Source organism: Melitaea cinxia, chromosome 5 (assembly GCF_905220565.1).
Source record: "Melitaea cinxia chromosome 5, ilMelCinx1.1, whole genome shotgun sequence".
Taxonomy (NCBI): Eukaryota; Metazoa; Arthropoda; class Insecta; order Lepidoptera; family Nymphalidae; genus Melitaea; species Melitaea cinxia.
Genome location: NC_059398.1, coordinates 9,415,614 through 9,429,320, shown reverse-complemented (window position 1 = coordinate 9,429,320; position 13,707 = coordinate 9,415,614). Strand labels below are relative to the sequence as shown.

The 13,707-nt window shown below is 36.2% G+C and overlaps 1 protein-coding gene across 1 annotated transcript in view; it reads right to left on the bottom strand.

Annotated features, from left to right (window-relative positions):
* Window positions 1–13,707, bottom strand: part of LOC123653539 — a 117,025-nt gene that overhangs the window by 79,801 nt on the left and 23,517 nt on the right. The window contains exons 4-20 of the mRNA XM_045589529.1: window positions 13,493–13,597; window positions 13,117–13,233; window positions 12,895–13,026; window positions 12,536–12,651; window positions 12,138–12,387; window positions 11,423–11,688; window positions 10,611–11,343; window positions 9,359–10,531; window positions 7,812–8,021; window positions 7,087–7,380; window positions 4,011–7,004; window positions 3,107–3,772; window positions 2,317–3,027; window positions 1,780–1,971; window positions 1,509–1,691; window positions 1,066–1,197; window positions 257–977 (exon numbers count right to left, since the gene is read on the bottom strand). Coding sequence (XP_045445485.1) covers window positions 257–977; window positions 1,066–1,197; window positions 1,509–1,691; window positions 1,780–1,971; window positions 2,317–3,027; window positions 3,107–3,772; window positions 4,011–7,004; window positions 7,087–7,380; window positions 7,812–8,021; window positions 9,359–10,531; window positions 10,611–11,343; window positions 11,423–11,688; window positions 12,138–12,387; window positions 12,536–12,651; window positions 12,895–13,026; window positions 13,117–13,233; window positions 13,493–13,597 — 8,995 coding nt within the window. The remainder of the gene's footprint in view (window positions 1–256; window positions 978–1,065; window positions 1,198–1,508; window positions 1,692–1,779; window positions 1,972–2,316; window positions 3,028–3,106; window positions 3,773–4,010; window positions 7,005–7,086; window positions 7,381–7,811; window positions 8,022–9,358; window positions 10,532–10,610; window positions 11,344–11,422; window positions 11,689–12,137; window positions 12,388–12,535; window positions 12,652–12,894; window positions 13,027–13,116; window positions 13,234–13,492; window positions 13,598–13,707) is intronic.

The following is a 13,707-nucleotide window of genomic DNA, read 5'->3' as shown; positions in this document are numbered from 1 at the left end:
GTCTCCCTACCGTACCTCGGAGAGCACATATAGCTGTCTGTCCCGGTTGTTATTATGTACACCTGATAGCGATCGTCACTCATAGTAGGAAATATATCCACCAAACCGCATTGGAGGAACGTGGTGGATTAAGCTGTGATCCTTCTCCTACGTGGGGTAAGAGGCCTATGCCTAGCAGTGGAATATTACAGGCTAAAGTGTACAATTTAAACACTAATTTAAATAGATGATATAATTAAAAAAAATCTCATTATACCTTCTGCATGATGGATAACAAACATCGCCATAGCAACTAAATCCATCAGGACAATTATTATGTGCGTCACAAGCAGTTGTTACTCTCTTGCAAACAACTTTTGGATCACCTACTAAATACTGAGGACATGTACACACAGGCCTATTATCTTTAGTAACACACAAGGCATTTACTCCGCATGTGCCTGGTTCTGTACATGGATCTAAACACTGTCCTGCCATGCAAGCAAGATGACTGGGGCAATGTGAATTCGTTCTGCAGCCAGTCACACAAATACGCCCATCACAAACTTCATCTTCAGAACAATGTGCATCTGATGTACAAGCATATCGACACACACCTGAGTTGCAGCGTTCTCCTTCTAAGCATTCAGATCCATCAGTTGTACATGCTGGTCGACATCGGTTATCTTCACACCTCAAACCTTCCCCACAATCAGAATGTCTTTGGCAAGAAAGAGATAGTGAACGAATACAGCCAATATTGGGCGTGGGATTGGGTATTAAACCTTCGGAACAGGAACATACAGCTTTCCGATTAACGACGGAACAATACGCATTTGGTCCACAAGGATCAATATCGTTGGCACAAGGATTTTTACAATAATTATTTTTGCAAACCTCGTCTTGTCTACAATCGTCATCCTGTCTACATCCATATCGACAGCTGTTCGATAAACAAATATGTCCAAGGAAGCAATCATTATCAACACGACATGTCACTAGAATGAAAAATTTCGAAAAATAAATATTTAAGTTAAATCACGTTCTTAATTTTTATTATATATATATATATATATTTATACGTACACAAACAACTTCCTTGAGAGCATCTTTCGTTAACAGCACACTCTTCATTATGATTACACTGAGGAACGCAAGCAGAATCTTTGCAAACGTAACCGTCTTCACATTCTCCGACTACCCCACATAGCCTAGGAACTACAAAAATTTATAATATATTTTAGTAAAAAATACGCTTTATTCATTGATTTGTTTCATTGATTGATTCATTGATTGATTTTTGATTCACTAATATAACAGAAGTGGTTATTTTGTTTTCTTATACGTTAGAAACTCACATATCATGGGTTTTAGAAAATAGGTGGAAACGGTATAAATACTTAATAACAAAATATGTCATAAAGAAATTATGATTTCAATGTGCATTAAAATAAAATACATCAGACAACGTTACAGTACGTTTAAGAAAAACTAAAAAAAGAGTAGAATATATTATATAGATTACTTACTGCGTACACATTCCACGTCTTGATTACCAGTAAAACTGTTAGGACAATTACATTGTACAATATGATTTTCCGTACGACAAATTGCATTCAGTCCACAAGTCTTTTCCATTTGACAAGGATTTAAACATTGGCCGTTATAACATTTCTCATTTAATTCGCACTCTTCGTCAATAATACAGAGTCCTAAAAATTATTATTAAATAAATGCATAATAAATGACATATTGTTTTGTTTATTTTGAAATATTCTAAAAACGTTACTTTTCGATTACCTTGGCATATTCCTTTGTGACAGTATTGATCATCAGAGCAATCTGATTTACTAGTGCAAGCTACTTCACGAAGGCGACAACCTTTTTCGGTAACACCATTGCCTACATATCCTTCTTTGCATTTACATTGACCAGAATGCCTAGCAGAAACGCATTCTGCATTTTGTCCACATTTGATATTTTCACAAGCATCTATTAAACAAGGTAAAATTGCACTTTTTGATTTGTTTACCAATGTTGTATTTTATTTTTAATATATATAAATTACGTGTCACTTTGTTTGTCCGCGATAGACTCCTAAATTACTTTACCGATTTTAATCAAATTTGCACACCGTGTGCAGTTTGATCCAACTTGGAAGATAGGCTATATTTTATTTTGATATATCTAATTATTATATTTAAGAAAGAAAATAAGGCGATACGAATTTCGCCAGGTCAGCTAGTAGTAATCAATTAATAGCGTAAAAGGTAAAACAATATTTATATACAAATATATTAAATAAAATTTATATTCGATTCATCATTTATTACTTACCGGTGCATTTTCTTATACCATCAATAACTGTGCAACGAGCAGCAGCAGGGCAGTCTCTGTTAAATCTACATTCAGAAGACTTGCGACAGCCTTCCTCATATGGATTTCCAACAGTACCTTCTGGACATACACATTTTGCGCTACTTCTTGTGCTGATACATTCAGCTCCATTTCCACAAGGTTTTATTTCACACTGGTTAATTTCAGTACATCCTTTAATAGGGTCTCCAGTAAAACCGGGTTGACAATAGCATATATGTTTATGATTTTCAGAAGAACAAATAGAATTTTCTCCACAATTATTTTTGGTTAGACAAGCAATTTTACATATATTATTGTCACAGTATTTATCACCACTACAATCTGTGTCACTATCACATTCCTTCTTGTCGCATCCTTTTATGGGATCACCCAGAAAACCCTCCACGCACGTACAGATAGGCTTATGAGTAATACCTGTACAGAAGGCATTTCTTCCACAGGGCTGATTTTCACATAACTTAACACATTTTGGTATGCCATTAATATCCTGTTGGCATTGTTCATCATCAGAACAATCATCATTGGAACTACATTTAATGTCTTTAGTACATATTCTATTTACACAAAAATAGGAATCGGGACATGAACTGTTCGAGATACACGTCATTCGACAAGTTCCCTGAATACAAGTTTGATCATCAAAACAGTCCCGCGAGTTTTGACATACACCTGTAAATAAATATTAGTTAAAAATACAACTTTAAACGCTTAATAATAAAATATATGAACAACATTTAAACTGACTTACCAACGCATAAGTTATCAAGGCATTTAGTGCCTGATGAGCATCGGCTGTCGTCTGAACAATATTGAATAGGTACGCAACCAAGTACGGGATCACCCGTATAGCCCGACGCACATGAACAATGACCAATATGATTTCTAGATAAGCAATTAGCATTTTTTCCACACGCACGTGGTAAATTACATGAGTTTTGACATATATTATTAGTACATGCTTCTTCGTATGAACAATCAGAATCTTTTACACACTGGAGTTTTATACATTCTTTATATGGATCGCCCTGACTATCTTGTTTACATTCGCATATTGGATCATGATGAAATACTGAACAAACAGCATTAACACCACATGTTAATTTATCGCATGGATTGGTACAGCGATTATTATGACATTTTGTTTCATAGGAGCAGTCATCGTCATTTGAACATTCTCCAGGTATTCTACAATTTCCACTTGTTTGCTCTAAAACAGTACCATTAACGCAGATACATTTAAAAGATCCCAATGTATTTTCACAGTTTGCATTCAAAGGGCATGGATTTTTGAGGCACTCGTTTATATCTTCACATTTGTCGCCCATTAAGGCAAAACCCACACCACACACACAGTTCATCTTATGGTCTTCTATATTACAAATTCCACCTTGACAAGTATTTTCTCCACATTTGTCTGAAAATTATAAATTTTATTATTACATATTCTAATAAAAAAATAAAGAAGGCTTCATTTAGTTTTTTCGTTTGTTTCTATGAATATAGTTCTCGAGAAATGTTGATTCAATAAAAGAAAACTATATTATATTTATAGTTTCGTTTTTGTTAAACAAGCATTAATTAAATTGACAGTATTGAAACATAGCGCGGTGCAGTCGTCGAGATTTAATATAAATAATAAAAAATTAACTTACCAGAACATTTATTACTCTGAAGGTTGCAATATTTATCTTGAGAACAGTCTGAATCTTCTATACATTCAACTTTAAAGCAACCGACTTTTTGGTCAAATGGATTTCCAAGATGTCCCTTCCCACAAGCGCAAGTTGTTCTATGTTTCTTTACTTTACATATAGCATTTAAGCCACAAACGCTATTGTCACAAGGATTTGAACATTTTCCTCTGATGCAAGCAAGAGAATCCTCACATTGGCTATGCTGCCTACATTGATTTGGTAATAAGCAGCCTGTCTTATAAGGATCACCAATTGCTCCTGTAGGACAAACACACTTGAAGGAACCTGCAGAGTCTAGGCACTCAGCAGATGGATGACAGGGATTGTTGGCACATTCGTCAATGTTTAAACATTCACCGTTTACCATTTCAAATCCTTCCTCACATTTGCACTGTTTAGAAATGCAAATTTGTTTATCCAGACAGTCTGCATTACTTTTGCATCCAGGTATACATATTCCGGCATTACAATGTTCTCCGTGCAAGCAGTTGCTACTAGTATGACATATTTTGTGACATTTATTATCATGACATTTTTCTCCTATAGCGCAGTTTGAATGCTCCTGACAAGGAACCTGGCAAAGAAAGCCAATACACATGTGATCCGGAGGACACTGTGATGTTCGCGTACATGCTGCTGGCTTGCGTATACAACCTTGTTGAGGTGTCGGTGACCCTTCAAATCCTTGAGGGCAATCACATTTCGTACTGTGATTAATCCTACTACATATTGCGTTCGGTCCGCATGTTCTTATAGCCTGGCACGGATTTACACACTTATTATTTATACATGACTCATCATTAGGGCAATCTTCATTATTTCTACATCCAATTAAACATTGACCTTCAACACAGGCTTGACCTATTCCACATTGCGAATGTGTATTGCATTGCGTTACGCAGTAATTTTTAATACACAAATCTCCTGGATCGCAATGACTAGTATTTCTACATGCTGAAAAGCATTGACCGTTGTGACAAACATCTCCATTGCAATCCAGTTTGCTAAGACATGCTATTATTTTTTTCTTACACGATTTACCGTCTTGTGAATTTTCGTAACCTTCAGGGCATAAGCAAATAGCTTTCCTATCTACTATTTTACATAAGGAGTTTATACCACAAGCCCCATCACATGGGTTGACGCAACGACCTTCAACACAAGTAGAGTCAAGGCGACAATCAATATTACCTCTTGGACATTCGCCCTGCTTTCTGCATCCTTCTTTTATCGGGTCACCGACATAGCCGGCGGGACATTTGCAAATATATGTGGAAAGTAGAGGTTCACAATGAGCAGAAGGATGACAAGGATTAGGATTACACATTTCCACTTTTTTACAACTTATTTCAGGTAAAGGGTTAGGTAAATAACCCGTTAAACATTGACATTTGAATTTATGGTTTTCTGCTATACATACTGCATTTTCTCCACAACTGTCCTCAGTACAAACGTTTATGCATTTATGTGTCATACGATTACATAGTTCGTGGTCTAAGCAGTCGATATTATACACACAGGGGACAGATTGGCATCCTTTATCTAAATCATTGGGATTTCCAGTAAATGGTCCTAATGAGCATTGACATTTTGCAACATGATTATTTGTAATACATATTGTATTTGGTCCACAAACTAGTTGTTGACAAGCTGGTATACATTTTTTTAGGTTTCCTACTGTTTTACATATTTCATTTTCCTTACACTGAGCGTCATTAAAGCATTCGTTTTTATCCAATGGTAAACAACCATCGCGATCATTGGGATTTCCTATAAATCCTGTCAAACATTGACATTGACTTTTGTGATTACTTGTTACGCACTTAGAATTTTGCGGACACATAAATATTAAACAGTTATCAAAGCATTTATTCACCCCAAGTACATCTTTTTGACACGATTTACTATCTTCGCAATCATCGTCAGTTTCGCAGTTCGGAGTCGTAGGCTGCTCACAGACAGAATTCACTGGATCCCAGAGAAATCCATCTTTACATTCACATTGTGCATTCTTATTTATAACTTTACAAATTTCATTTGCACTGCACACTATCGTAGAACATAAATCGAGGCATTTGTGTGTAGTTTCATCTATAGAAACACAGACTAATGGCTCTGCGCAATCGCTGTTGGTATTACATTCGACTTCACTAGGTTCCCTTTGTTGTAAGTGGCAACCAGACTTTATATCGCTTGGCTTACCAACATACCCTTCTGCACAAATGCAATGAGCTTGATGATTACTACTGACACATAAAGAATTTGGTCCGCATTGAATTTTACTGCAGGAATCAACGCATTTACGTATATTTCTTCCTATTTGAAAACAAATTTCAGAATCTTTACAATCACTATCAATTACACATCTATTATCAGGCTTGCAACCATGAATTACATCATTTGCATCACCAGTGTAACCCGTCAGACAAACACAGTTACCTTCTTCACAAATCGACATGGGTCCACAAATTTTTGAGTTACATGCATCAATGCATTTAGAATTTTCACAAATGTATCCTTCGGGGCATGTTGTATTTTTAGAGCATGCACAAACAGATCCATCTAAGCATTTTGAAATTGAAAGCTGGGTGCATAATTCATATGGATTGCCAACATATTTACTTTTACAAATACAACTATAACTTCCTGGAGTATTAATACAAATTGCATGCTCAGCACAAGGTCTTGATCTACATTCGTCAATATCAATACACAATAAATTTGGATTACCCACATAACCTGGAGGACACAAGCATTCAACATGGGATTTAGTTTGCTGGCACACCGCGTTTGAGCCACAAGAAGCGGTAGCGCAAGTTATATGTTTACGTGGAACGCATCCATGATAAGGATTTCCCGTAAAACCTTTGTCACATTTACAAATATTTGTCTGACCATACACACAATGTGCTTTTTGTCCACATTGTGGCTCACAATTCGGAGGAGCAACGGCTGAAAAATAAAATTTATAATTCTAAAAAAATGAATTGAAAAAGTATCATATATTATTAATTTCAACACGAGTTATACTTACGTGGCATACATAATAAATCTGGATTTCCGACAAAGAACGTATTGCAAACGCAACGTCCACTATTCTCGTCACATGATGCGCCTATACCACAAACATCTGATTCACAACGTTGTCTACATCGCCCTGATATACATGTTAATGGTTCTTCACAAGGAACTCCAGGTCCACAAACATCTCTTCTGCAAGTACCACCAGGAAAAGGGTTCCCTACCATTCCTTCTGGACAAACACAGGTTGGTCCTGTCTTTGATATGATACATTGTGCACCAGGAGCGCAAGAGTAGTGATCACAACCTTAAAACATAAAAATATAATATATTGATGGGAATATTATACATATACGTAAAACGAAAATGATCCTAAAGGGACGGTTTGTTTTGCTCGCTGTGATTACAATTATTTTATGTTTGAAATATGCTGCTCAAAATCCGCCATTTTAATTTTTTTTATGTACCTTTTACTTGGAATATCAAGACGAATCTAACGATACCTCAAACTTTAAAATCCTTCAAGTCTTTTAGGATGTAGTGGAAAACATGAAAAGCTACAAACATACGTACACTCGAAAAACATTTCCCTCCTTTTGCATTCGGGTAATAATAAAGAAATCAATTTGCAGCAGATCACATTTTTTTTTATTGAATTATTAAATAGTTCTATGAATCTTTAACAGTAACATTGACCGACCTTTCAGTACCTTAATTATTAAAATTTAATTTACTTACCAGAAATACATTTTCCACCTTCTGGTTTAGTATATCCTGGGTTACAACGACACCATGCTGCATGATTTTCTACTTCACAAAAAGCATTTGGCCCGCAAGATACTTTCGTACATGGAGATACACAGGTACTGTTCAAGCATGCTAGGTTATTGGGACATTGACTATTTTTACCACATAGCTGCTTCGGTAAAATACCTTGTTCTTCAGTACCTAAAATATTCTCTTAATGTTATACAATTCGATGAATCACAATGTACGTACTTAATACTATGTATTATAAATAGTACAATTAAAAACATATAAAACGAAAATTATGATAACGAAAACTGACTATGATCGCGTCAAAAAGTAATTTATTATGTCATCTATTACAGGAACCACATCCCTGGACCAAACTTAGCGCAAAAATTTTTACGTAACGTAAACGTAAAAACGTTTGTTGCTTAACAAAATAAATTAATATCTCATAATATATTTGTGAGAAAGAAATCAGGTAGCTAATTCATAGTAGAAAAACCTTTAATTGATAATGGTTTAATTACATTAGCATGTGTGACTTCCCGTCTCAAATAAAACAATAAAAAAAGGCATTTTATATTTTCGTCTTCAAAAACTGTGTTTCAAATATTTCTGCGTAGCGTTGAAAATGAGGTAATTCATAAATTATTTTTGTTTATTAAACTTATTTTGAGATACAACTTGTAATTATCGCATATATTTCCTTACTAGCTATGCCCATCAGTTTCACCCTACACTAAAATATTATATAGCCTAAAAAAATAAAAGTCCTAAATGGACAATATTATTAAATGGACTATCTAACACAGGAATGTCAAAGATACGGCCCGCGATCGCAATGTGTCACAGAAAGAAGAATCATGACTTCCCTCGAATCCTTTACGGAAACTACTTATAATAATTCAGTACGTTTTTTTAATGTGATTCTGGCCCGCCTACACATTCTAAATTGAATATATAGGCCTCTGCAAAAGTGAGTTTGATAACCCTGATCTAACACAAAAATGATTTTATAATTGGAACCAGTAGTTTCTGAGATTAGCGCGTTCAAACTAACAAACTCTTCAACTTAACAAATTAGTATAGATAAATAATACATTTTCCCCACATTAATACTGAGACTTCAATAATTTTTCACGCGGAAATCTTAATTTGATGTCAGAATGATTTTCAATAATTTTTCTTTTTTATATAACTAGGTCGTCAATAAGTGTAGGGTCACCTGATGAAGCGAGTACCGTAACTTATAAACGTCTGCAACACCAGAAGTATCACAGGTGCGTTGCCGATCCTATCCCCAATACCCCCCAGGAGCTCTGATCACCTTACTCACCAACAGAAATACAACACTGCTTGAAAGCAGTATTATTCAGCTGTGATCTTCTTTAATATCGAGGTACTACCCCAGTCGGGCTGCTCCATATTTTGAGCAGGAAATTTCCTGCTGTGCCCTACCCCAGTTAAATAATTTCAGTACATTATAAAAGTTTTGATATAGACAATTAAGAATAAAAGTTATATATACTTACATCCTAATTTATACGGATCTCCAGCCATATTGTCGGGGCAGCTACATGTATATCCACCCTTTTCATCGTGACAAATCGCGCCATAGGCACATGGTGCACTGTCACATTCATTTCTATTCGTACATCCAGTATAAGGATCTCCTTCAAAACCAGGCATACACAGACATTTTGGAGGATCGCTGGGAGTGCATTTCGCATTAATACCACATACAAATCTTTCACATGGACTTTTACATTTTTGACCATCTGTTACATCTAAATAAAAAGGTGGTGGGCATATACAGTTTCCTGGTTGGACACATTTTTCATTAGCGAAACAATCTGAGTCACTAATGCATTGCTTTTGATTTAAACTGCAGTGGCCCGATATGGAATCTTTACCATAACCTGGTGGACATTTACACATGTAAGATCCAATAGTATTTATGCATTCAGCTCCAAATCCGCAGATCTGTTGTCCGTAACTGCATTCGTTAATGTCTTCGCATGAACCATCAATGCTTTGAGAATATCCCACAGGGCAAGCACAGTAACTAACTCCATCCGCAATAATGATGCATTCAGCTCCTTTACCACATTTTTTGTCAGGTGAACAACCTGACAAGACACATTTTCCATCAATAATCTTATATGGAGGTTGACATTGACAGCTGATATCATCACAAATTTCGCAAAGTTTGTATGGGTTTCCACTATATTCAGGCGGGCATTTGCATTCGTAACTGCCAGGTAAATTCTTACATATAGCATTTAATCCACACGGAGTTCTACCCAGTTGCGTACACTCATTAATATCTTCACAAAGACCTGTATCAATGCTACGAGAAAAACCTTGAGTGCATACGCAAACATTTTCACCCTCGTGCAAAATACACTGTTCGCCATGTGGACATGGATTAATGTTACTACATTTACTAGATATTGTGTTAACTGTGCAACCGTCTATATACGGGTCCCCACTGAAATTACTGGGACATTCGCATTGAAAATAACCAGGAAAATTTTTACAGACCGCTCCTATTGCACAAGGATTCATTTGACACTCATTAATATCATGACATCCAATAGAAGACAATGGATTTCCTGTAAATCCAGTAAGACATGTACATTGAGCTTCATAGTCACTTAAGAGACATTCTGAATTACTTCCACATTTGACAGTTTCACATGGATCTGTAAAAATTATTTCACGAATGTCATTGTAAATATGTTTATATAATTAAGACATTAAAAAATATCAATTTTTACTTACGTCTACATTCATTTCCAATGTTTGGTTCTGGACATAAGCACTTCTTTCTTGAGTTACATATAGCATTTCCAGGACAATCTTTTTCCGTTTCGCAGGTAAGAATTTCAGAACATCTTATACTAGGTTCAGGATCGGCTATGGTACCTTCTGGGCATTCGCATACGAAAGAGCCCTCGTGGTTGATACAATCTGCTCCTACACCACATAAGTTATCTATCAAACACTCATTAATATCTAAACATTCGTGGTATGCATCACCAGTATAACCTTCTGGACAATTGCAAATAAAACTTCCTAAAGTATTTGAGCAATGAGCATTATGGCCACATCTTCCTGCAAATCCAAGCGAAGTATCGCATTCATTAACATCTTGACAACCAGAGGATATGTCATTGGGATTTAAAGTCCACCCGTCTTCGCACATACAATAAGCCTCTATGCCAACTGACTTGCAGTAAGAATGTTCACCACATTGTACATCTTCACATGGTGCTCGGCATGCAGCTTTTGGAGGAGAGCCTATGTAACCATCTTCACATTCACATTTATAGCTTCCTAGTGTATTTACACATATCGCATTTTGTCCACATTTTGTAACATTGTTGCATTCGTCAATATCAATACAAACTGATCCTTTTGCGTCGAAGCCTTCTTTACAAAAACATTGATTGTCTATACATTCTGCATTATTAGTGCAGTCAAAATTTGATTTACACAAAATATTCACATCCACCTAAAGAATTTTATTTTATTTATTAAAGTGAAATGGTTTAACAAAGAAATAGAAAAAAAAAAAATGTTCTTAATCATACCTGTTCACATGCAATTTGAGGATTTGGTTTAGCACGAAATCCTTGAGGACAGACACAGTTATATCCTGGATCAGTATTCTCACATGTCGCATGCAAGCCGCAGGGATGTTCCAATATTTCACATTCATTGACATCGTAACAACCATCAATTGCTCGTGCATCTCCTGTATACTCGGGCTTGCATGTACACGCATAGCTGCCGACAGTGTTGGTGCACACAGCATGCTTACCGCAAACGGACTCGCTATTCTTACATTCATCTACATCTGGTACAAGAAATAACTCGAGTCTTATTATACAGACCATCTACAAAAATACATATGTATCTGTGGATACGCACCCAGTAGGTACTCAGGCTACTACGAAGAAGAAAAGACAAGCACACAAGACATATGTAACGATATAAATGGGAAATCCTTAAAAGAAAGAATAGATCAAGCTCCACACGTAAAAGCCTCTGTGGTGTGTTGGAAATAATCGATATCGAAACGCTTCGATGAGACTCCATTTTCTCTAACTGAAAATTGTTAGTTTTCATTGATATTATGAATGTCGTGATAAGCTAGATTAGTATAAGCGTTAACCTACCGCACGTCCATTGTGGTAGTACTTGGCTCGTTTCGAGCAATACATGTTAAAAGAACAACAAGCGTTAGTCGTACGGACAAGAGGTTAGTTCAGTTAGACCTACTGGCGCGTTGGTTACGGTTCTTACCGGTACACTGCACGTTGGGATCTCCTTGAAAACCTGGTGGGCAGAAACAGCGATGGGCGCCAGATAGATTCTCACAAAGAGCATCGCGGCCGCATGGAGAACGTGAGCATTGGTCGTTGTCGAAACAGGCAACGCGCGGGTCGCCTTCGCTCCCAGGTGGGCAGCTGCACTCGTATCCACCCTCCACGTTACGGCACAAAGCACCAGAGCCGCAAGCCTCACTGTTGTCGCATTCATCCACGTCGACGCACTACCACAATAAAAGTGATTCGTGATTTCGGCGCAGTATTTTTATTTAATAACACTTAAAATAACATCGTAAGAAAGATATATACATATTAATACAGAAACAAACTATAGCTATCTTAATGTCACTTACTTTAACAGTGACAACTTACCCCATCAAAAGGATTTCCCGTGTAGCCCACTTTACAAGCACAAGTGTAGTTTCCAGGGTAATTTTGGCAAATCGCATTTGTACCACAAGCACCAGGTCGTTGACACTCATCGATATCTAAAAAATAAATGCAATTTAATAAATATGATTCATTCATATAGTGACGAGTTGGCGCAAATATGACAGGAACTACAGACGTCATGTGCTGGAGGTCGCGAGTTCGATGTCACACGTACGGGAAAACTATTTGCACAGGCTTTATACAAACCACAAACTAAGGATTTCCGTCGAATTATCACTAATAGTAAATAATTTATTTGATATAATTTTCACAGTATTCATAGAAAAATTGCAAAATACCTCGACACTCTTCTTCGCCGTCGCCTTCAAATCCTCGGTTACATTTGCAAATAAAATGAGCAGGCAGGTTACAACACTCAGCGTTTTTTACGCATCGTCCAGCGATTGTTGGATCTTCGCATTCGTTTATGTCTAGATTAAAAATAATTTATTATTGAATTAAATGATTGCTAATAAGATTATGTTGTACGTAAGAGGTTTGCATTTTTAAACATCACATACCTTTACAAGTAAAACCATCTCCCACATATCCTGGGAAACACGAACACTGGAAGCTACCAACGGTGTTTGTACAGTGAGCGAATACATCACACGGCCTATCCTTACATTCGTTCACATCTAAAAAATATTAAAAATATAGGATTACGGTTAACATTAATATATATATTTAAAAAAAAGTGTGCTTTAAGCCACACGACTGAAGTAAATTTCTTTAACTCCAACTTATGTCTCCCTTTTAACTTCCGTTCGCTTCACCCAATCACAGTTTTCGTAACGCTTTCGTTACGTATTCACCAGCTTACTGCTTAAGTCAAGCATGCGTGCAGAAGTTTCACATCAAAAATATTGCTTAATGATATAAATCAATAATACTTACCAAGTTCTTGGCAGTTACATCCACCGTACCCATCGTTACAGTAGCAAACACCGTTGAGACAGGCACCGTTAATACATTGCGCTCCGTCGTCTTTGGTACAATCATCTAAAATACATTATTTTCAATTTTTAAATCTAAGAATAATATTTTCTTCTAGTCAATTAATCATATTACACAAATTCTATAAATAAACATTAAACTTTTTTAAATCTTAG